Source organism: Agelaius tricolor, unplaced genomic scaffold, assembly GCF_023055355.1.
Source record: "Agelaius tricolor isolate 1412-34295 unplaced genomic scaffold, bAgeTri1.0.p SCAF_1, whole genome shotgun sequence".
NCBI classification, from domain to species: domain Eukaryota; kingdom Metazoa; phylum Chordata; class Aves; order Passeriformes; family Icteridae; genus Agelaius; species Agelaius tricolor.
In genome coordinates, this window is record NW_027269261.1 from 63,332,880 (window position 1) to 63,358,771 (window position 25,892).

The 25,892-nt window shown below is 38.0% G+C and overlaps 1 protein-coding gene across 4 annotated transcripts in view; it reads right to left on the reverse strand.

The window, feature by feature from the left end:
• The window catches only part of TPD52L1 (TPD52 like 1), a 50,725-nt gene that overhangs the window by 8,103 nt on the left and 16,730 nt on the right, over nt 1-25,892 (reverse strand). For 3 of the 4 annotated variants that reach the window (XM_071437514.1, XM_071437488.1, XM_071437503.1), the window contains 4 exons: nt 23,123-23,238; nt 17,874-18,022; nt 6,839-6,940; nt 290-304 (listed from right to left, as the gene is read on the reverse strand). In XM_071437514.1, coding sequence (XP_071293615.1) covers nt 290-304; nt 6,839-6,940; nt 17,874-18,022; nt 23,123-23,170 — 314 coding nt within the window. In that variant the 5' untranslated portion in view covers nt 23,171-23,238. The remainder of the gene's footprint in view (nt 1-289; nt 305-6,838; nt 6,941-17,873; nt 18,023-23,122; nt 23,239-25,892) is intronic. The other variant, XM_071437496.1, reaches the window with a different exon arrangement.

A 25,892-nucleotide genomic window follows, 5' to 3' on the forward strand; every position in this document is an offset into this window, starting at 1 on the left:
GCCTCTGACAGAAAGAATATGGTTAAGAGAAAGGGATTATATATAAGTAGGTTTTCTCAAGACCAATGTCTTTTGAATGTGTCCATTATTTGAATTTAAAACTAATCTACTCAAGGCAAACACTTAGTCCAATCCTTCTCTTGTTACACTCACCATGCTGCAAAAATGAGGCATAACAGTTTAAGTAGCATATAATGAAGCTGAAAGGAAAGAGGTTACTGCATTACAGCCCATAAAACAAATCTTGTCAAATACAGAGGCAGTATTCAAGGAGAGTAATGTGTCTTACCCAATTGAATGCGATCTGGGGTGGATGCACAAGGAAAGAAAAGCAAGAGTTAAAAGTATTAGGAAAAGGTAACCAAAATAGACATACACATCTGCAGCATGTCAAACTGCCCAAGGAGAAAAATAAAATAATTTACATTCAAATTTTGATGCTGGAATTCACAGTAGAATGTGGATCAGTTCAGATCCCCCCAAAGAAAAAATTTTCATAGAGTCCTTTGCTATGCAGCATACCTATTCTGTATGCATTGAAAAACAAAAGTTTTATCTTTAAAAACTAAATTTAGTGTTCTCTTCATTAGAACAGATTTAAACAATGCTGTTTTCTCTTCTCATAGCCTCCTTTAATATCAATAAAGTATAGGTGACCTGGAATTGTACAGGTACATAAGAGCAAATGATGTTTTTCCCCCTCTGAATCCCTTAATCATCTCTCAGTTTAAAAAGGGTATGTAAAAAATAAGGAGTTTTTAATTCCTAAAACAACATTTTCTAAAATACTTGTTCTTTGTTGAAAATAATACTTGAAACACTTTGACACTGTGTTCCACCTCACAGGAAACTTAATTAAGGCGGAAATGGGAGAGACACGCTGATATACAATATTCAAAGGATGTCATTAATGTTCCAAAGTTGAGAAATGATGAGGCAGACAGGCCTCTCCTTCATCTGTGCTACTGATGTAGTCTTTAATTACAGACCACTTCAAGGGAACACCTGCCTCATGCAGTGAGCCAGAGAGGTGGTGCACACTTAATGAACATCTCTTCAAATACTTATTTTTCACATCCTTTCTCAGTGTGTAGTGTGATGCATTATTTACTGTGCAATGTTCATACTTTGCTCCAAAGAAAAGCATTGATTTCTTCAGGTTTATTTACAAGGTTATACACATCATTGTGTATAATGCTGCTTCTCAAACAGTCAAGGGTTTGTCTTCACAACACATTTCTGCTCAGACCCATTTAAGTAATACTGTTGCCCTCCTTTTACTACCTGCTGGCTCCCAGTACAGAGCCGCCCCCTTCTCCATGCCAGTACAGATACTTGCACAGACATATGATAATGAAATCTCTGTTACTGCAGACCTATAAAAACCAGCATAAATTAAGGGACAAATGTCCATGGAAGTGAGAGAAAACAACTTCCTCATCCATCAGCAAAAGAAACGCTTACGAAATAATTTTCTGAAGCAAGGAAGTATTGCTATTTCCTTTATAGGGGTACCAAAAGACAGAAAGTTTGAGAATGGTAGTTGCAGGCATGACAGCTACAGCATTTGAAGGAATTCACATCTGACAGCAATTTTAAGTGCCCAGAACATCCTTACATCACAGAAATTCTAAAAGGCTGTGCAAAAACTCCATCACCACAACAAACAACAACAACAAAAAACAAAAACCCCCAAAAGGCACAACAAAAAAGGCACAACCAAAGTCAGCTCCCGAAGTGGTAAAGCAGAATAATCATACCTGAACCATTGCCAAAAGATTTTGGCCCCACCTGCTTCTAAAAACTTTAAATGAGAGAGATTTCACAGCCTTCAGAAATAACTTCTGTTCAGCTGCACTTGTGAACCACAAGGCTAGACTTGCTAGCCCTTCTCTGCAGAGCTGCATGGTCAGTGCTCCCCATCTCTGCTTTTGAACTTTTTCCCCATTTGGCAATAAAGCATGTTACACTTTCCTACACTGAATTTTATTTTATCATTTAAAATAATGTGGATTTCTAATCCTGGTGCCTAAAGTGCTTGCATACCCTGCCACTGCAATCATTTGGGAATTCTAAACAATGCCATCCTGGCACTTTCATCTAACCCAGCAATGAAAATGCTGATGAGTAACAGACTGCAAAATCCTACATTATGGTCAGCTACTGCGACCTATTCTTTGGATACAATTTCAATTCCCTATGCTCTCTTCCTGCTAAAGCAGTAACACCTAAGCTGTATTTCTCTACTTCTGCAAGAAAAATACAGACAGGCTTATCAAAGTCAAGCTCTATCACATCTCCTACCTTCCATCTATTCTCTATGACAGGTGCTGTCAATTCAAGTTAATTGTTCTTGACAAACCCTTTTATGTTTTTGCTATCATGCTATCTTCTAGATGCTTAGAAAATAACAGGTTAATGCATTCCTCCAGTATCTGCTTTGTAGTTCCCAGAATCCCACTTGCATCTCCGGAGAGGAATTAATTTTGCCTTCCTCCACCCCTCTGGTGCCTCCTGTTCTCGGGGCACATTCAACTGCCACAGTCATGCCCCCAGGCTGTCCCTCCCTGCAGCCTTTTGTGTCTTTCCACCTGTGCCTTCCAACTCCTGGCAGGAATGAGGCATTATATTACCTTCATTCATCTTGAGAGCTGGCTCATCCCAGGCACTGAATTTGAAAGGGGTCTGTGTGATCATGTAATTAAAGAAAACGTACCAGGCAGCTGAATGAAGGAGCTATACAAAATGTAACTGCTGACATCCTAATTTGCATGCATGCCTTTGTTAGCCTAATCTTTAAATACCTTTACTTGAGTAGCAGCAATGTATGTGGTAGTGTGCATATAGTAGTGTAGTGCACATAGTTTACTTTTTCTTTCTTTCCTCTTTTTTTTTTTTTTTTAAAGCAACCCAAAACCCAGAAAATCTCTCACTTGGTATCACAACTTGTTTTTAAAAAGGTCATCAGCAGGGATGAGACATAGATTCATACAGACAACTGCAGAGTAGTCCAGCAGTATAGCATAAAAATATTCAAACTTTAGCAGAAAGCAAAGGAGAAAAGGATAAAGACCCTCAACTCTATCAGATCTGTGCTCTTCTTAGCAAGAGCCATGTTAAAATGTCAGTGCAATCTCTAATACCGGGAGATCTGAGCCTCTGATCAATGTCCTGTGAGTGACCTGGGACTACCCCCTTTCTCTTAACTTTCCATACCAGATAAATATTAAAAGAGACAATGTGAGCTGGAGATGGAGGAGCAAAAAAAAAAAAAAAAAAAATCTTCATGGCATATAATTAATCACAAGGCCTATTAATGAAGAATCTATTATCTTAGCTATATTGCTAGTGTCTATTTTGTATCCTAAAGCAGAGGTATCTGTACACTGGTTTTATATGCATTTCTTGTATTCCTAGAAACACAATATTAAATAGGATGCATTATGACTGTAAAGATCCCTTACAAGCTTATTAATACAAAATTCAGAAAATGTAAAACGCTAGTGATTATTCATGCACAAAATGAATTAGAGAGTAGTGACACTGGGAAGATGGGGTGGGCATGAAAGAGAAGCACAGCAGCTGCAGGAAAAGCACTTGGTCCCCAAAGGGTGGCATCTGTACTTTCAGATACACAGAATTTTGTCATTTTTCTTACGGATTTTATCTTCTTGAATGCTAACGTAACAAAATAGCACGGTTGGGGGAGTCTATCTGGCCTGTTTTTGTATTATATTTTAGTAATATTTTTAGAGATAAAACAAAATGAAAATTAAGATCCAATAACTTCAGAACAGAAATATGTTTTTCATGTAGTGCTCTGTACAGTTGATGTAGCAGGTAACATAGAAAACAGAATTTTGTTTCATAAAGAAGGCAGGTTTCAGTATTTAGTCAGTCTGTCTACAGACCCTTTCAAAATCACCATCACCAGGAGGTAAGGCTGCTGAACATACTGGGAATTATGATGACATCTGGATTTTAGAAATCAGTTTCAAATGTCTGCTGTGAATGAAAGCAAAACAGGGATTTGCATCTGGATGTCATTGGTGACTATGAGCCTTAATGCCTAACCAAGAGAATTAAGCTAGAGTCTGATGTTTGTTTAAAATGACAGGATGGGAGGGGGTGGTGATAATCCATACACTAGATCACTGAAATAAAATTATTTGGATTAGCAAAAAAAGCAAACCAACAATGACACAGAAAATTCCTGCCTCTTTACAGTTTTGTGTCCAAACACAAGTGAGATTGGAAAGGGAGAGGGGAGATTTTTAATAATCAGGTTTTTTAAGTGATAAGGTTTGTAATATGACCCCACACAGAACTACACCTGGCCAAGCTGAGCCAAGAATTTAGGCCAGCTTTGTTGCTAAGGGAAGCATACTGACCATCACTCCAGATTTAGGAGTGCAGCAGATGCAGAAGGTTCAAGTCATGCCACTCTCTCTATAACTATGGGAACTTGGCTAGACCACTTGCTGCTTCATCATCAAGCATCAAGAAACCTCTCCCAGCTGAGAACTTAACTGAAAACAGCAAGCATCCACAAAAAAGGAGTGTTGGAAGTTCATATTTTCCTGAAAAATTCACAACCAAGGTTCAAGGTAATAATTTAAATCAAAGAAAGCTACTAGAAATCCTCTTTTTGATTAATCAAAATGCTTTTGGACTCAGCATCTGCTTTGAGCTGAAGAGCTAATGGGATAAACACCTCCCATCTGCCATGTCAGAAGCATGAGTGCCATGGGCAGCCATGGGCAGATACTGATAGGTAAGACAAAGGCATTTGGTAACAGTGATTAATTAAGGGAAATATTAAAGGCTGAACATGCTGTATTTCAGTGAAGACATTTCTGCCTTTGCAGTTAATCTCACACCATGTGCAAGGCACAAGTAATAGGACCTGAGAAATTCTGAACTGCTAAATCATCCTTCCCTCTATAATCGAGAGCCAGTGCTCAAGGTACTCACACACAAACTCTTTGGTCACTGCTGCAGGATCTAAAGCGTGGAAGCAGCAACAGGACCTGTTTGCTGAGCTGTGGGCTTGTCTTTTTTGCAAGAGGAAGTGTTAAGAAGACATAAACTGTAACAAGGAATATGTTGGTGCCACATGCCTCACACACATCTTATACATTTCTCAAAAATACAGAATACAACTATAAATGCAGGGAAGGCAGAAAGAATTAACAAAGGCAACAAAAAAGCTTGGGAAAGTGACTAATCCAACTGGAGCCTGGAAAGAGGGAACTGAAGAGAAATACAATAAACCCACAAGAAATAATGAGTGAAATGAAGGTCAGAAGAAGAACTCGCTCACTGTTTCTCATAATGGAAGAGCCAGAAGGCACCAAAGGAAAAGACCAGGGAGACTCCAAAAAGGGAATGAATGAACAAACAAATAAACCACAGACTTTACCACATAAATTTCTATTCCTCTGGGGAGATGTGAGGTTTTATGCATTTCAAAAGCTCATGTAAGTTAAAATAAATTCTAAGTAATAGTAAATTTATGAAGAAAAACCTTCATTTAAAGAAGAAACTTTTAAATGAACCCTTTAAATTTATGTTTTAGAAAGTTTTCAGCTCTTAGATTTCTGAACACTGAAAAAAATACACTAAGAAAATATAATTGCATGCCTGCTTATTCTTCTAGCATTTGATAGGCATATACTACTCATGAATGTTTAACTGTATCAAGTAAAAATTTCTCAGTTATGTTCATACATAACTAAGTTATGTATTAAGGTTGCAAGTCATTCACTACATTTCCATTTTGAACTGCAATGTGGAAAAAGACACTGTAAAGCAGATAATACAGTAATGAAGATTTTCCTTTTTTAGTTTCACCTAGAAAAACATTAGTACTTTAGAGAATTAATTAATTCTCTAATTAATTAAGCTGTACATAGAAGTGAGGTGTTACGGGGGGCACTGTAAAGATTTAAGATCCAGAATAAAAATAAAAAGGGGAAAAAACGGTTTTATTGCCATGAACTAAGCTTCAGTCATTTGCAGCACACACAGATCTTAGGATATGGTTACTTCATACATTACAAACTAACAAAAAAGTGAGTACGTACCAATGGGATAAAATGCACTATTAATAAATGAGACCCTTATTACACATTTGTAGAGCTATCCATGTCCACTTATCTTATAACAAAAAAATCAACTCTAGTTCTGTAATTCTACTGCCTAATGAAAATTAGAATGCTGGTTTACAGTATACAATTTTTGCTCTCATACTGAGGAACTTTAAAGCCAACACTTTAAAAGATACATCAACACATAAAGCCTGACACTGAAGTTGCCTTTAAGTGGCTGTTCTACTGACCTGAACTCCTGTTACTTCTATTATATCTATTTATATACAACTGCAGAACAAAACTTTGCAGTATATCTTGAAAAAAAACCGATTAAAAATAGCCTGAAATATTTTTTGTATTATCACAAGCAGCTCCTAGGTAGGCTTCTTTTCTTCAGATGATATTTTTCTCCAGCATCCATATAAGAATAAAACTGGGTTAATAAAGATCTAACAGCAATTTTTTGTTCCATTTTACTTATATGTTTCCTTGAGTTGGCAAAGTTATTACAAAAGGATTTCTGACTGTACTTTAAAAAAAAACCCAAAAAACAGGACTCATATAAAATTCTATCTTTGGTCATCATTATGCCTTCTTCCCAGTTAAAAACATGAATGCTATTAAATCCTCTAATTATAAACTACTTGAACCTTTAAAACACTAATGTAGAAGGAAATGAAGAGATGACAAATTATTTATACATTTAGTCCTCTAAATAAGACCAGAGAAGCAGCAGATACTGATACCTCATATCTCCAAACTTCTTGCTGATAGCTGTTCCTACATTGCTGATAGCTGCTGTTGCTTTTTGCCCTGCATGGCTCAGGGTCTCATGTGTTTTCTTGTAGCTGGAAACAAAAAATAGAACAGAAATAGTGATAAGTATTAACAAAGAGAGACTAGAATCCCTGCAACTAATTTCCCTCCAAGTCCCATCCACTAAAATGTTAATAAACATAGTAACTATGGCTCAAAACAAACATGGGTGAGGATGCCCGCTTCTCCACAACTTCCTAAGTGCAACATTCTCCAGAGCAATCCTTAACTTGGCAATCTTCTCTCTCTCTCTTGCAGATAACATCCCCCAAATGGGCCAGCACATGCTGGTTAAAAGCAGAATGCAGTGACTTGTTGAATACCTGCTTGATACAAATTCTGTTTACAGAAAATCATATTCACATCAAGTAAGTATTCTTTCAGCAGACACTGACCTTCTGGCAAAATCTGCTGTCTGAAGCACAGAAAAGAATCAGGACAAATAACAACTGCTCTTTCAAGCATATACATATTAGGTACATTTAACAGATACACTTCAAAATAATTCTCTGATATTTAAAATAGAAAAAAAAAATCATCAAATCTGTTTCCACATTCCACAAATTTCCTTTCTTTTCCCTTTTAAAAATTTCTTTTAAGGAAGAAGATTTGGCGAAGGACAGAGAAAGAAAGATGAAGAAACCTAGAGAGTGAATGCATATTCTTAGTAGGACTGAATTCTTCTAAAAGATGTCACTAATTTCACTAACAGCATGCAGATTCAAACACAGAATCATCTTAATTTACTGATTGAGAATACATGCTCTGACCCATACAGACTCTTCAGTACAGGTAACCTGCACTCTCAGAGTAATCAGTAAGCTTTTCTGCACAGATGATTTTCTGCTGACTAAACTAATTCTGAGCATGTCGGAGGATTCCTTCTGAGTAAATTATCTGATACTCCCAGTGACGCAGACAAGCTCAGAATTAGAAGTACTGACCTAGTAACAAAAGGAGAGCACACAATAATCAGCCTTCTATCCTGTGGTGTGTGTTGGCAGACAAGAAGAAATGATCATGAAAAATTTAGAAATAAAACTCCACTGGTTCTCATTCTCCTTTGAACAAAAACCATGGAATTGCGAGCATGTACCAAAATATACTGACAATTGATAAAGAAAAACAAAAATCCTACTGCCTGAGTCCTTACAACAGGGTATTTTCTCATTATTATGTATATAAGTATTATATTATGAAAGTAATATTATATATAAAAAATATTATAGCATGAAAGTAGTAACTTTGTGGAGGAAGGAGGGGAAATAAGATTAACATTTGTAGTATGGCACACCACATTTTATGTCACATAGCTTTAGTCCCAGCAGGACCTATTGTTGAAAGTCCTCTGTTCAGGACTGTGTTTTACAAACCATTGCTGTGATGGCAGAGGCTACATAATGCTCTGTCCTTTCAGACAATATATTTTGATTTTATGTTCCTAAGCCACAACATCCTACTGACCTAACAAGTTGTTAAACCGCCAAGTGAAAGGGCTCCTTCTATGAAGGTGCTTGTCTCTGTTTTCACTGACTAACAAGGCAATCCATAGGGAGCAACTGAATACTAGGGTACGGAATTTCTAGGAGTCTCCAGCTGGATAAGCTGAACCAAACACATTGACACTGTTGAATAACAAGGGCTAAAACATTACAACACTGACAGAAGGAACACAAATTATAATTATATTAGAAAGGAAGAAGCAATGGTTATGCTTGCTTTATTTATTCTAGTACAATAGAGAGAAGATGGAAAAGATTGTCTTTTACTGAATCTCCTTTCTTCTCAGCCAGTCTTCCTTGGACGTAGCAAGAATGCAATACTCTTATTTCACTGAGACCTCATTCTCTAGCTTAACTAGTTCAATAGCTATGTCATTCTCTTGCTGACAGCAGATATACTCTCATAAACTAGAATGGGATGAGACCCTAAAATAAGGATTCTACTGGCAAACTATAAGCACATAGCTTATTGCTAAGAGTTGTCTATGAAAAAGAAAAAATCAACTATTCTCTTGCCTGTGGCATACAAGTCTTAAAGAATTTGCTAACAGAAAAGCTTCCTAAACTATTCAGCACAAGTGGAATTTTGCTGATGACAACATGAAGACCAAGATTTGACTTCCAAGTCTAAAAGGTCCTTTGTAGTGCAACCTATTTATGTACAGATTGAACGTACATAGTAAAAATACTTTTCAGATATCCCTCTAAACTGATTTTTTGAAATAACACCTTGGAGTTAATTTTATTTAGAGGCACGTTTAACTTCATGATAAAATATTTCTATGTCTTACCTTTTCACTGCAACTTCTTCACACCGTGTAAAACTATTTGGAGAACAGTCCAAAATGCGCCATACAGGAGAGACCCAAATTTCACTGAGAAACATTAGAGTCCCCTACATATTTCTGAACATTACATTGGTCAGAACACATCTTCAGGAAAGTAGCTGGAATGACACTGATTTTGGCATTCCAGCAATATTGTTTTCTCTGTAAATCCCATAAAACAAACATCCTCCAGTATTTCCACTAGTGAGGAAGACATGGAGACTGCATTTGTGCTCCTAATACTTTTGACATTACATAAGAGCACAAATCCAGCTAAAACTGTTACACAACTAGTCTTTTTTCAGCACCAACTTCAGCAAAAATGACCTATGACATGTCCCCTCCTCCCTTCAGCAATGCTGAAGAAGAGCTTTAAGGAACAACAAAATAACAAAGGTGAAAATGGAGCATAATATGCAATACCTGTCAGCAGAGACAAGAAAAAATAATTTGCATCTCAGCAGAGCTCTCTGATAGCTTAAAAATTAACCCCCCTGCCCATTACCACCTCTCCACCATTACATATATCACTATGCCTTTTTCATAAATAACCTTTCCACAGAGCACATTGCCTACCTGTAGTTAGTTATGTGCTGTGTTGATATTTGTATGTATGATGCACTGTATTTTGGCTCAGATATATTTATCCTCATAGTTATTTCATATTTACAGCATCCATTTGATATCTTCACCAAGCACTCTGGTAACAATGATCTCTTCAACATATTCTCTCTGTCATGTGGGAATCTGCTCAGTTGTATTGCACACTAATCATCTGACCAAGCAGTTTTCATCATGTCATGTAACTCACGGCAGTTTGTACTTTTGTTTTAATGCACTGAACAGCTTACATAATTTTCAGAAACCTTTACCTGCAGGAATAAAGTTGGATATTCCAGGTAAGAACTACAAACATTTATTACCTGGAAAAAGTGTTCTGTGTATGGTTTAAGTCCTCCTTGCACCACCAAATGCTCTGCATGCTGAGTCATCTACAAGACCTGGGCACTCTCATCCTTTCAGCAGCCACTGCTGGCAATCCTTAGGTGAGTGCTGACCACCAGCTCATGGAGACAGCTGACAGCATCTGAGGAATCAGCCAGCCAGCAGCTCAGGTCAACCAGCGACCCCAAAACTTACGGGTTAGAAATACTCCACCAAAAACAAACTCAGATGATTTAGGATACAGAGATTCAAGAAAGACCACCTTCCATCCAAGCCATTGACTGCATTTTTACACATATACATCATTACACCATACAAAGGCACCATCAGCAGTACACCAAGTAGCATCAACAAAAGTAGAAACAGCCTACTTGATTTATTCAGTTAGAGTAGGAAATCCTGCTCTGATTTTGTGGCATCTGAAAATACTCTGTAGCACAGAAGAATTGCTGGTAATGGTTAACAAGGCTCATATTCTGTGCTTTCACTCAGCACTTAACAATAAATATTTATAATATATTTCATAGACAAGAGGGATTAAACAAATAAGTTATATCAACTGCTGTCTCAATTTTAAACTTGTAAATAACACTCACCTGTGAACATTTGAACATTACCTTTATATATGACATTAACCTAAGAATTTCATCCATCAACTTCTGATTATAATTTTGTTTTTAAAATAAGGTATTTCTTTAACAGAAGCAATTATTTATAAAAGTGATTATCAGAGGTTATCACAAAACATGCTGATATTGCAGTTATAGTCCAATAACACACCCAACATAATTAAAAGGAGCTTTAAAGATAACTCATGTCTCCGGTGCTGTAACATACTATTTAGACAAGGTAGATTTGCATATTCTGACTGCACTTTCACTTGACAGTGTCATATACTACATTTAGATTATGCTATCCTGTGACAACCAGATCTCACTATATATATCTCACTCTGATTTTTACAGTGAAAGGAAATATAAGGAGATACTGTTTCATAAAACACAACATGTGAAGGAACCAGTGCTTTATAGAGAGAACAGGCAAGCAGCAGCCACACAGAGAGAACTAGAGAACTAGACATTTAAATGGCCAACATCACCTGCAGGATATGACAGGACAATCATACTGATCTCATCTCAGTACAGAACTGCCCTTCACATGGCAGAGTTAAATGTACCCTTCATTCACAGGTGCAATACAGACTGTGCTGACAGAAGTAGGCTACACATATAATATTTATATTTTGCATGTCAAGCTGCACATTTGATGTACTGCAGTAAATGATAAAGAATTTTAATTCAGCTTCTGTAAAATTAGTACATTTGCTAATTAGTTCATCTTCATTCAGCATTATCCCTCTCCATCAATGCTTGCTGGCAAAATTAATCCATTTGAGAAAGCCTTGCCTGTGATAAGGCCCACAGAGGCTGTAACAGAATGCAAACAATTAACAACAAAACCATACAGTAGAGCAGAGCCTGGTAGCACAAGCTGTGTCCTATGGAGCTTACTTCTTTTCAGTTTTCAAACCATTAGTCATCTTAAGAATGACTTTTCTGCAATTGATCTAAAGCATCTGGATCCCTGAGAAACTCTCAGTACAAAACTCTTTTTCTGTTGATTTTCTGGGAGAAACAGGGCTCAGCATTAACTAAATTATGCTAATAGTCCAGTGAGATAAATGCATATATGATAGATAAAACATTCTCTAAGAGCATTCTTATTGTCATTTTTTGCCACAAATTAACTCTAAGCTGTTGTGCATTATTTTAGGTTTTTGTTTTGGAAGGTTTTTTTTTAGTACTCTCCTGAAATTCATTCCAACTTCAAAACCAAATGACAGATGTATTTTTTGTCATCCTTCCCATTGCCAGGAATGTTAAGAATTAACTGAAACAGTGCTGACATTTGGAGAGGTACATATGCCTAAATCTAAAGAAGTAAGCCCCAGGAAGTTCCTCTCCCACAGGGAGAGGAAGGAGAGAACTGAGGGAACTGAACCTCTGCAGGCTGCAGCAGCAATCTGTGTGCAGCACTTGGAAGGTGACTTGACTGTTCAATAGGCTGGAGAAAGTCACAGGTCAGTGCTAGACAAAGGTGACAAATATTCTGGGCTGTACTGCCCTGTAAACTTCAAACACTTGGGAAAAATATGGGATACAGTTGTTTGAAATGCATTATTTGTGCAATGCAGCATAGAATAGGGGGGTAAAAAGTGTGCTACAATTACACTCCAGATAGAAAAGCCAAAAAGCCAAAATATCTTTGCTAAAGCACAGATGATCTTAAGACATTAGAGGCAGTTCATCCCACCTTAAACTGTATCGTAACACTGTCTGTGGGCTATGTACTGTAAATTAGATTAAAAAAATTATGCAAGATTCTACACATCCCAGTCTCTCTTTTCCTTTCTTCTTCTCCCTTTCCACCCTTTCATTTCCTTTCCCTTCCCTTTCCCCTTCCCCTTTTTTTGACTAACTCTTTTCTGGATATTTTTAATCCTTGTAATTCCGGAGATCTCAATTTACATTCAGGCCTCCCTTCCCATCCTTACAGTTAGATATACAGACATAAAGATCACTATAATACACATGTTTATATTTTCTGGTGCCCCATGATAATTACAGTGGGTTTTTCCTTGAGAAATGAACATCTGGACCAGATCACCTGACCTTGCTGTGGAATTTCCATTAGCTGAAGGTTCTTGTGCAAATAAATGGACATACACCTTTTGGACAAGGAACAATGAGAACAGACTAAGTTAACATCTTAAAATTCTTTCTCCTTATTACTCTACCCTTCAAAATTCAAGGCCAGAGACACACGTGGAAAAGCAGCAAAATAATTCTCTTTGAAGACAGCATGAAGGTTGCCTGATCTGACCCAATGGAAGCAAAGGAAGTGGAAGGGACAGGCTCTTTTTACTTCCATATAGCACAGACCCACACACAGGTAATGTACTTGCTAAAGCCAACACACAATTTCTTCACTTACACAAACTGTTACATTGACTTGCAAATTTAGAGAAGAAAATGTCAAAAGGTGATTACATATTGCAATGAACAGAAACACCCACATTTCTTTTACTACCACTCACAAGAAGTATGTGTGTGGGAACACAGTTTACTTAATTCCTAGAAGTCACAGTAGGACTGTGGCTGTCCACAAATTATATCTGACTTACTGAAAAAAGTTCTGAAACTTGGGAACGCATTACTATATATTTAAAGCTATATTAACAAAGACTGCCTGCACCATAGATTGTAAGGCTAAAACACATGCAGTGCAACTATTATCTTCTATTTTCCTATGTCCTGGCAGAAATTTGAACTATAAAACAGTAAGTTCCCAATACTTGTCCTCAGGTTTCCTATCAGCAGAACTAAGCTTGCTCACATAGTTCAGTCAATATTCAATGAACCAACCTTTATTCTACCTCTGGAGGAAAAGGCCAAGTCCACATTGAATGTTCTTGTCCCAAATCTTAATTAAATATCACATGCAAGAACAGAGCAACACTGAAGCCTTCCTAAAAAGGCTTGAAAAGACAGTCAACATCTGAAAAAAGCCAAGGGCTCTGTCTAGGAAACATGCCGTTGGGAGCCAGCACTTACAGTTCTCTTGATTCTGGCCTATAATTCATAAGCTTTTCCCTTTCTACAAATGAAAATTTCTGTCTAAGGTCAAAAGTTGAAATGCCATTTTGAAAACAGCTTTTTCACATTCCTATCCTGAATGTTGGCCTTGTGTGGGTCCACTTTCCATCACATCAAAGGCTCCCCAGCCCCCCTGTTTGAATCACTAAGAATATCGACTTTGAAACATTTTACATCATTTCACTACTGCAGCCCTTGAAGACAGAATGGGTTTCCTCTAATTTTCTAGCTCTTCTAATAATTTATTTGCCATGGCAGTGCTGATGCTTACAGTGGTCTGAATGTCTGGAGTATTTCTTTTTTTGGAGAGGTTTAGTAGCAAACCAAGCATTTTCATCTCCCTAGAAGCTCTGTCCATAGTTATTATTCCATCCATGGGTTGAAAGGTTAACCATTTAAAACAGAGGAGGTTTATGTTTTATAGCAGTTGATAAAATTTTAAGAAAGTATGGCAAAGAAGTTTGTGGGAAGTATTAGGCTGGAGTGAGTTTATTGGTGGGTAATTTTACAGATAAAACTGCTCCTTAGAAACCCAGTAGAATTGAAATATCTCACAAGAAGACAGGACTACAATGTCCTATGTGTTTTTTTTTTCCAAAGAACTACAGAAAAGCACCAAATGAAAAGCTGAAGGACAAAGCTGAGTGTGGTTACAACATAAATGCTCAGCAAAGGGCAAGATATCTTGTGGATCTATGTCTGTAGTGCTTAATATGAGGGACTAGTGAAAGGCTAAAGTAACCCTTGTAACCTTCTCCATATATAATGAAATGCGATTCTGTAATTGCATTGAAGAATACAATGACCTGGGACTTCATCTGAAAAAAAGAGGCAACAGGAGTCACAGAAAGTTCAACAAAGGGCAATGCAGAGTCCTGCAGGCTGGGATTAATAACCCAGTAGAGGATGGGGATCAACCAGCTGAAAGCAGCCTTGCAGAAAAAGGCCTGGAATCCTAGTAGAGAACAGACTACATGAGTCTGCAATGTGCCTTTGCAGCAAAGGTTGTGTGAAGTGATCCTTCCCTGTCAGCCCTGGTTATGGCCACAGCTGGGTCCTGTTCTGTGCTTCCCAGTACAAGGCAGACATGGACAAACTGGAACAAGTCCAGCAAAGGTGCATAAAGATGGTAAAGGACTGGAGCAGCTCTCATACGAGGAGGCTGGGAAAGCTGGGACTGGTCACCTTAGAGAATGCTCACGGAAGGATCTCATCAATGTGTATAAACAACAATGAAAGGAGGAAAGAAGACAGAGGCAAGCCCTTTTGAGTGGTGTTTAGTGAAAGTGCAAGAGGCAACCAGCACAAATTCAATGCAAGAAATATTAAAATATACTGATATTTTAGAATTTAAGAAAAATGTTTTTCACAGCGAGGGCAATTGAAGATGGAACAGGTTGCCCAGAGAGGCTGTAGAATCTCCATCCTTGGAGATATTCAAAACCTGACTGAACATAGTCCTGAGCACTCTGCTCTAGCTGGTCCTGACTGAAAGAGTCAGTTGGACCAGACAGTCTTCTCACATCACTGTCAACACCTCAAATATTCTGTGATTCTGTATAAAACCAGGTTAATTGTCATAAATACTATATTCTACCTTAATCCACTATATGGTGAAAATCTGAAGTATGGAAGGTAAGGAGACGTGGGAGCTTTACAGAAGCACTACCAAGAAGCTTCAACTGAATACAATGCATTCAGGTTATATAAAACCTTTCTTTTGTAGCAGAACAATAATTAGGAAAGCTCAATTATGGTCTTTACAAATATCCATGTAAAGACATTTGTAATTATTTCTCAAGCTAAAATAAATAACCTCAAAATCCACCAACATGACCCTACTTCTGGCATCTAAATAAGAATGAATTATCTATTTTTAAAATATAAAAAACCTGCATTGCAAGAAGTTAAATATCCACCTGCTTCTATTCACTGAAAACCCAATCATTAAAAAGGTGTGTGTGGGAAGTCATTCCAGTTGAATACCTTACCACCATGAAACCAAACCAAACCCAAGGCAATCATTTGCTCTGTAGTTACTGATGTGCTCCACAGCAGAACCCTTTGCCTCCCCCAACACATTATATTACAATATAATAGATTATATTAAACATCAGTGCACTGAATAGTATAAGAAATTAACAAGGAACTTGTGGCCAACCATTTAAAATGTAAATGCTTTAAAATATTCAAAATCTCAAGTTTAAATTTAGTCAGTAGGAGTGGCATGCATCCTGTAAGTAAGGTCATGACTCTTAACTAGTGGTCAAACACACTTTACAGGACTGTTACTGAGAGAAGTCCACCCCTCTTCCTCTAAGTCCACTCTAAATCTAAGAATGCATCCCTAAATGGAGAGCTTAAAAACATTAACAATAAGTGGAAAAAAACTTTGGTGCTCTGTGGCTTTGAAAAGTTCCCTGCTAAAGAAAAGTAGTTTTAACTTACAGGAAAGCACGCCAGCTAAGTGAAACAAAATTTCACCTCTTAAAACCAGATCATTTTAAAATCTAAAATGACTAACTTCAGATTTAGAAACCCAAACCACATGCATGTAAATATTTAGAACTTTAAAAAAAAAAAAACAAAACCAAGCTTTTCATCCTTCCTAAATCAGAGAATCTTGGTGAATAATGCTGTCCCACTGCTATTTTGGTACAGCAACAATGAATCACCTCTATTACTCAACACATCCATTCTTAAGATGCTGGATTACCATGATTTGTATCAGCACTGGTGTTCTGGCATGAGGGTCTAGCAGAATTATACAGCAGCTGGACCATAAACATGAGAATTTTCTGGGGCACAAATGGGACTCCTGCTGCTCAGTTCCACAAAACAATTTCTGGACACTTACCACCTAATGGACTGTAGTTCTGAAACTCATCTCAAATAAAAAGTAGCAGCTACCACACTGAAAAAGTCTCTAAGCCTATATTTGTGGTAAATCTCAATGTGGAGGAAAAATGAAAACCTATCTAGGAACTTGCTAGCAAATTTCAAGTAAAAATGAAAGTTTTTGCTTCAAAATTTTGCTAGTCCCTCTCTGAATTCTAGTTCAGATGTCTTGTGCCCCTCCTCTCTTCTAAAGCTTAATGTCTCTAGACTGTTCTCTCCTAGCACATGCCAGACATCCTCACCAAGGCAACAGTGATATCCCTGCTAATGACATGTCATGAGAAGCAGGACCTAGATGAGAAACTGTCCAACAGTGAGAGACAGGAGAGATACAAACTGTATTTTTATTAAGGGGTTTATGCCTTATTTGACTTCTCATGAAAATACAAAGAATAGTTCTTTTAATGTCAAAGTGTACATTTTAACATATTTAATGTCAAAGTGTACATTTTAGCAAGTCTCTGTCAGCACCTTGAATGCACTGAGAGGAACTGTTAATGCTTTCCCCCCCCACTCCCCTGAACTTGGCAGCTCAAGGTGAGATCTGGCACTGCACAGCTGTGAAACTTCGGGTAAGACTGTGATGAAAATGTTGTGCAAGAGTTGGGAGAATGCTTGTTAAGCACCTTTTCCCTTCATTTGGGACCTATACCAAAGCCTAGACTGAATTTAATGTCAAGTCATATTAATGATATACCTGTATCTGTCCAGGTACCTCACAGATCTTGAACTCACAGATTTGACTCCCTGGCTTGATCAAGGACTTGGCTCATCAGTACAGAGGCACTTGGAGATCTGAACTCTTGGTTTGACCCTCTTTGCTGTCATTGGACTGCTCTGCTCTCTTTGTTCAAGTATTGTGAGACTGCTCCTTCATGGATGATGCATGCTACTGCCCCCTGCCTTCCTTGCTGTCAACTCCCAGCTCAGCTCAGTTGTGGAGAAGCTCACTTTTCCTTCTCCTTAAGTGTCAAATTCAGTTGTCAAATGAAGAGGAAAAAAAAAGCAAATGACTTTTCAGACAGCACTTGATGAAGGTGGGTGGTTCTTTCTACCAATGTTGCTATTAATTCAGCCCAAAAAGTTTTAGAAAAACATGGTATGTTCATATGTGTAAGTATAAAAATCAGTACTCACGCAGAAGTTGTCTGCATATCATGCCAGCTTTTGCTAAAGTTCTGCTTCAGTTCATTCATCAGACTTATGCCAAGTTTTTGTTTAATTTCAACCAGGTGCTTCTCTTTTGCTGCTAGCACTTGCCGCAAAGTTGAAATTTCATCCTCTAGCTGAGGGAAACAAGGAGAAAGGAGTTAGCCTGTTCCCACAGAATGATAAACACATACAGTGTTAAGATGCTAAATGAATCTCACAAACTTGTGCTTTTCATAGGTACCTAGAGAGACTGAGTCAAGAGCTTGAGGAGGTGACAAAGGCATCCCCAGAACAGAGCTGACACTATGTTAAATTAATGCCTCTGTGTCACCTATGTTCACCATCACACAGATGCATCTGATAAGGGAGAGAATTATCCAGTAAGGAAGCAATTTCACCCAAATCTGCCTTGGAGCATTAGGAGTCTCAAATACCAGCTTTTCATTCACTAGTAAAATGGAAATGGACAGGACAAGAGAAGACTGGAACATTTAAGCAAATATCTTTCTTTGAATGCACAGGCTTTTAACTTCATACTTGCAGGTTTTTAGTCTTCTGGTCCTGAAAAAAAATATGTAAATTCTTAGAAGCAGGTAAAAAAAAAATAGAAAAAGCTGCATGATAATATATGACTTGAGAGTACCATCAAATGTTATATCCTTGTCATATGAGTTTTATTTATGTATTTTAGGCACTACATATTTCAAAATTGTAACATAAAAATTTATAGTTGAACTATTAACATGAGTGATCAGTATCTAAAGCATAAAAGCACTCAGAAGACAGAGCAGATTATTCTTTCCAGAAATCCTAGTATTTAACCAAACTCTGCAATTTCAAGCTGTAAAGATGCCATCCAGCCCAAACAGAGCAATATAATTCTCTCTGCAGTAGTCATTTTTTTGAAACATTTAATCAAAGCCAGTGTTTTACCAAGGCAAGAACCAGAAGACAGGACTGTAAGAAGAGGGACTCCAGAATGGTCATGCCCACTGGCTCAGAATCCTGCTCCTTGGGCAGCACTCCTGCAAGTGAGTAGGGGTTTGCATTCTTCACCTGGAAGCCTCCCAAGCTAATCTACACAAGCAGCACACTAAGATACTGAAGCTAACAAGGGCAAGTGACAACAGAGCAGCTGCCTTTCACTTCAGGTTTAGAAATTCCCCTACCAACTGTGTTCCTTCCTCCATATGTTAGTAAGGTAACATATGGCAACTTATCTGATTACCATATGCTAAGTTCCCTGGAGCCACAGTCTCCCTCTGATTTAACTCCATTGGCTGCAGGGAAAGATGCAAGCACCAGCTGAAGCAGTACTGACCTCCAAGGCTATATTTAGGATATCAGCACTAGCATTATTTTATTTTACACATTCATGCATTCTGCCTCACTGTAAAACTGGCTGCAAGCTCACTGTTCTTGGAAAAGTCTCAACCTTGAATCCCCCAGCTATCAGTTTCTTTTGTCATTACCTGCCATTTCAATATACAAGCAGCTCAGGAATTAAGCAGCAAGGCTATGAACACAGAGCAAAATCATGACCTGAGTGAAGTAGATATTAATATTCACCAATGCCTGTGATGCCAACACCTCACCAGTACTGTTGTTAGGTACACAGCAATGCAAATTGCTTTGTTCCTCCCCATGTCCTGTGTGCTCCATTATATTCCTAACCTGCAAATGGAATACTGTCAAGAGGCAGTTGTCAAGAGGCTCTCTTCTGAGAAAGTAACTGGTCATACACTTACAGAAAGAAAGCACAAATGTCAGCATTCCTCAGGCAGCAGTTCAGAGCTCCTTTTGGTTCTTTCTCACCAAGAGCAAACCCTTTAGTGCACGACTACCTGTGCAAAACTGCTAAAGACCTTTACTTAAACTGATGCCTGGACACTTATGGGCCAGCACTAGGTTGATCATCAGGTACTTGGATATGTAAACATTTCAGGTCTTCTATTAAAATTACTTTCCATCTGTTCCATTGAATAGACATCTTAAAGGTGTGATAACCTAAACAAGCATTAGCCTTGTGCTCAATGGCAGAAGTATGAGCAACATTTTTGATTAAAGAAAAGTAATTTATTATTTATAACACAGCAATCAGTTTTGAATTGACAAAATCCTCCTCAACTTCCATCATTTTGAAATAATGACAGATACAAAGCCGCCCTCAAGTGCTCAGATATCAGTGATGACTCTGAAGTAGGTAGAAAGGATTAGGGACTTACAGTAGGATCTTGAAAAGCATTTAAGCATGTAACATACCAAATTCTCATGGAAGTCGGGCATCACTTGTTTAGGAATTTTTTAAGTCCACTTTTGTAAATGCTTATAACTCCATTATAAAACTAGGGCTTCAGTCAACAGAAATACAAGCTTCTAATTATCATGGTTCCCTTCTTTCAAAATGCAACAGAGTCAGAAGAGAATAGGCACATCATATAAAGTTCTCTTCTCCCATAAGTTTGCAGGAAAAGGTATTATTATAATCTTTCCTCAAACTGGGAACAAACATGCAGTAACACACTATGCTAAGATTTATAATGATGCTGTGCTGATGCTGTGCATCAGCTAGATCAAACCAGATAGCTCCTTCTGGGAAGGTGTGGGAGGGGGAAGACACCAAAGGGTAAATGAGTACTTTGATGAGTGTAATGGAAGGCCAACTGACAGCAGTGAGCAAGGTAGCGCAAAATCTCAGCCCCCAGCATGACTCAAGAGTCATTGTACAATGCTCCTCACAGCGAGGGGGGCAGGGGGAATCTGTTCTGCTAACAATCTTCTGGCCTTATGTAAAGCTTTTGGCCTACAATTTTCTGCTGTTATTCTGAAAAGTCAGGCTGACCTCTGTAAATTCAAATGACTGTTAGAAGTTTCTGTAAGTTACTCATTTTAGTTTCACTGTAGAAATCCTAAGGCTTGATTAGAGTCAGAGCCCTGCTGTGTTAGCTAGGCTACAAATACAAGAACAGAGCAAGTCCATGTTCTGAGAAGTTTCCAGTAAAAAGAGATTATTAGCAGGAGAATAGGAATAGAGGACAGAAAAAAATCCTGACAGAAAAACAGTAGTGCTTGTTCCTCTCCTATTGTCAGAGTGAGAAGGAGGAAGAAAACAAAGACTATATACATTAGGTACACAACACAGAGATGAAGCACATATTTTCTGCTTAAATAAATGCACAACAGGTGCTCACAAACAGATCCTCATTTTATCAACTGTTGATAGAAGAATTAAGGATGATTTTCACCCCTCAGAACAGTAAGATTTTTACCTCTCAGAACCCCTCAAACAGAACTGTTTGAGCCTGTAGGAACAAACAGTAGGTGTTTGTTCCTACAGGCTCAAAGAGGTATTACTTAGCACATAAGAACATTGAAGAAAACAAAACTATCATTGGTGGAGCAGAAAGGGCTTGTAAGTAAAGACTTACAGATTTTCAAAAGGAAACATTACCCAATTCCCACATTAGCAAATTTTTCTTTGTGAAGGAGGCAATGTCACACTTTTTTTTGCGGTCTTTTATAAGAGTCTTAAGCCTCATTTAACTTTAGACTTTGTTCAGACTTTGTTCACTCTACATTCAAGTTTTTCAAACCTTTCTTAGCATAATTATCAGTTTTATTTTGCTTTTAAGCATCAGCTGCAGGTCAGTAAAGTGCTGTGAGGAATACAGAAAATAATTCTGAGGTCAGTCAAGATCATAATATTTGACAGGCAATCTCTCACTTGTATGTTAGTACAGGAATTAAAGCATTTCCAGAATTCTCTCTCCTATGTGATCAGTAGGCAGAAGGGATACCCAGAAACATTTGAGATTAATTCTGTTGAGAGAGGCATATCATTCTCAGATGATTGCAAGAAGTTCTGGCCTTTTTTCCTTCCTTGTTTCTACCTGCCTGTTTCTACCTGCCCTTCGCCAGAGAAGAGAATCACAGAATGGCTGAGGCTGGAAGGGAGCACTGTAGCACATCTGGTTCAAGCCCTACCTAGAGCATGTTTCCCAGGACTGTACCCAGACAGCTTTTAAGTATCTTCAAGGATGGAGACTCCAAAATGTCTTTGGGTACACTGCTCAGTCACACACACATTAAAAACATGCTTCCTGATGTTCAGGGGGAACCAACTGTGTTTCAGTGTGTGCCCACTGCCTCTGGTCCTGATATAAAGCCAGTATTGAATATGCCAAGTCCTAACTAATTTGATAAACTGAGTATGTAAACTTTCAGCTTCCTTCTGATTATTTACAGATGTGACAGGATCAGCAAAGAAGTAAAAGTTAACTAGTAACTCAGAAACACAAAGATTGATAAAATATTTAAGTGAAAAAACAGTCTTCTGTTTCACTTGAAAATCCTGAATCGGCACTGCAGGTAAATTACTTGAAAGTCATTACAGATGTTACTTCTTAGAGTACTTTGTAAGTACTTTGTAAGTATTCTAAGCACTACAACTTAATATCCATTTAAGTATTCCAGTTAAGGCAAAACCAACTCACATTCATATGGCTGTGATTTCTGTTATTTGACTTGTATTTCAAAAAATTAAACCTACAGCTTTCCCCAGTCTCTCATTTTTCATTTCAGAATTCCACTTTACTGCAGTATTCAGCAGTAGTAATTAAAATTTAATCCATCCTTCCGTGGTAGACCAAATTTAGACAATTTCTTTAATCTTTGTAATAAAGAGATCATGTGGTTCACACCTTTTTCCTCCCATCTCCTTATTATTTTTAAGCCTCTTCAAAATGTCCTGAGTTCCAGACTCCTGAAAAAGGATACTACCTTCTCAAAACACATCAGTGCCAAAGGAAACAAAAATGTAATAAAATTACTGTGCTTGTTATCATCAGCCTCTTCTGTAACCATCATTATTACCATTTCCTCTGAGCACCACAAAAATAAATTTTTCTATCAGGTGGCACAACCACTGTAACAACAATACCAGATCAAATAAGAACACCTTTCATTCTTTTTCAAGGAATGTTTATAAATAAAGACACGTCTTGACTAAGATGGGAACGTGCATTTTGACTTTCACAGTACAATCATCAAGTAGAAGATATTTAACCTTCAAAAAATAGGTATATAAGAAAATTATGAGCTACATTACTGTTGCCTAGAATAATTTTACCAAAAAGGAAAGGCATACCTTTATGATGTATACTTCATCCTAAAAATAATATTTCCAGTTTAAGGAAGTAGAAACACTAACACTCACAGAAATTTAAATTCATTACCTTGGCTAGCTCAGTCTTTAACTCTTCTTTTTCTTCTTCAGAAATCATATTGGTGAAATCAACATCAGCGACCACATCTTCATCTGCTTCATGGAACGGCTGAGTTTCCAACAGGCCTTAAAAAGTTAAAAGGTCAAGACAACCATTATTCATTATTTCAACTATTGTATTGGCCTGCCCCAAAATCCAAGAATGATATAGTATTTACCCACTAGGGAAAAAAAAAAAAACCCAAACAACAAAAAACCAGCCTTTTCCTGCTACAATCATTTGCATTTGGCTTCTCTTCGCCTCTGAAAAGCTACTGGAAGTATCAGAGAGTAGTGTCTGCACAGGAGCAATTTAATATGTGTAAACACCACTCATTCCCAGAAATTATTCACCTTGGACCCTACTAATCCCTGATAAGGCATTTTCTTGCTTCTAACAATACAGAAGAAAAAAAAGAAAGCTTTTTCTTCAAAATAAGAAAGCTGGCTAATGTGGATCACTGATGAGAAGAGCAGCAATAGTACAGTGAATAATAAAGGAAGTATATTACAGAGCCAAGTTTTCTCTGAAAGTACCTCTGATTGCAGCAACTTGAAACCTTACAGATGCACACAGTTTGGAGAAGTAAATGCCACACCTATTGTTTGAATTTTCTGAGTATTAATGAGAAGCATTCCTTGATTGCTCAATCTAAGCCTGTGAAAGGGGGACAAATACACTGGACCTTGTTACTTTCTTCTGCATGCCCAAGATCAGGGTCAGTATCTATAATGAGCAAGGTAAGTGCATACATAAATGCTTTCAAGACCAGGGCCTGCCTGGCATAATAGGTACTGATGAAACAAAATACTTCCTATCTCCCAATCATTCAGTGAAGATTGCTGGGGCTCCAGCCACTAAGAGCCACTCATTCTTTATGGTCTGCAGAGAAAACAACGCAAACCATGAGATAACAGAAAACATTCTAGTCACTTTGGAACTTGTTTTAAATTCTAGATCATCTTCTGTTGTGGAACAAAAATCTCCTCCAGGTTACAGCTGGGACAGCACTTTCCCCTTTATTTCAGTTCCCTAGCAGGGTAATGAGCCATCTCTGCTGACTCCTGAGACCTGAATACGGCTTAATATGGTAGAGAACAATTTCTTTCCTAGCTCCACATAGGCCTGTATACTCTATTATACAGAGATTAAAATACAGCTTAGTTAAGTTTGGACATTAAAGAACAGAGGTTACAAGGAACAAGTCTGTTGAGATTGAGTACTTTACATTTTCATGCAGAAAACTAAATTCCCTCCAGCCTTCTGCCATTTCCTTCACCTAGAGTCCCCCAGTGTACCTGGATTTCCTTCTATTTGACAGAACAGAACTAATTTGATTCATACTGTCAACTTCCCTGCAGAACATGATGGAGTGAATTCAGCCTTGTTAATTACAATCTTCCCTGAGTGGGAAGATAAAGAGCAGCAACACAGGTGCTGAACCCCTGCTTGGCACCATATGCAGAAATAGATCACCACCCTTAAGCACAAAATGTTTTAAAAACATGATGGCATATAGAAGTAGTTGAAATCTTAGCTATTACCCAAAAAGCAGCTTGCCAGGAAAACCTAGATTGCTGAAGTCAGGACAAAGGAAAGCATATTTATTCAGTAGGAACACTCCCAAATCACCTTTATTAACACCCCTACATCTCTAAACACAATTGTTATTTGGTATTTGTTTGAAGATTAATAGTGTTGCTATGGGACTCAAGCTAAACTTAGTCTGCACAATCTTGAAAGCAGTCTATTTTTTCATGGATGGAGGAGCAGTGATACAGGGCAGCTGTTGGAAATGCTGGCAAGGATCTAAGGGGCAATAGGGTTGAAAACCCTTAAGGGAGGCCTTGGGATAGATGTTGAGATGAGGTGATCTCAGACCAACTGATCCTTAAGCTAAAAAGAAGGCAGATCCATGCTCAAGGGACAACAATAGTTTTGGAACAGCTAGGTAAGAGATGGAAGCCAACATGGACAAAATCACCAATAACAACTGAATAACACTTAACACTAGGCCCAATGGTCAAGTTTAAACTTCAAGACTGGACTGAAATTACAATCCATTCCAAAACAACAAATACATATCAATCTACTCTATGATACTTTGCAAACTCATCCAGTTTCTCTCCCAATTTTTGTCCTTTGCTTCTTGTTTAAGTCCTCTAAAATCTAGTCTGATCCTTCAGTCTCTACTTTCTTGTTCAAGCTATGAGAGTCCTCCATAATGGTCACTGTCCCTCTGCAAATGTTTCACTTTGGTCAGCTACAGTCTAAACATCTCTTTAGCATACTGTGGGTCACAGCCCTCTTTAGGCCAGTCAGAGTTCTGAAACTTCCTCATGTGAGAATACTTTGATTCTAGCAGCAACAATAGCAGAGTGGTTACAATTAGGACATTATAGCTGTAATGGAGCACAGCAGAGGTCAGCATCCACCAGCTCAGACTCACACTGAAGTTAGAGAGCTCATCAGCCCAGGTGTGCTGATAACCTAACCCAGTGCTTTGGAACCTTGAGTTAGGACTCAAGGATGTTTTGGATCACAGGTGTACCTATTGCTCAGGATTTGTGGGTGTCCCTGTACTGTGTGACACTGCAAGGCCAGCAGAACATTTCTCCCAGTCACTGGTTTCTCTCTCTAGATACTGTCATGTCTCACACTTTGGTCTCCAGACTGAAGGAAGTTCTGTGATTCCCTGACCATGCAGGAGATGGAGCAGCCTAGCACCCTCCAGTACAAC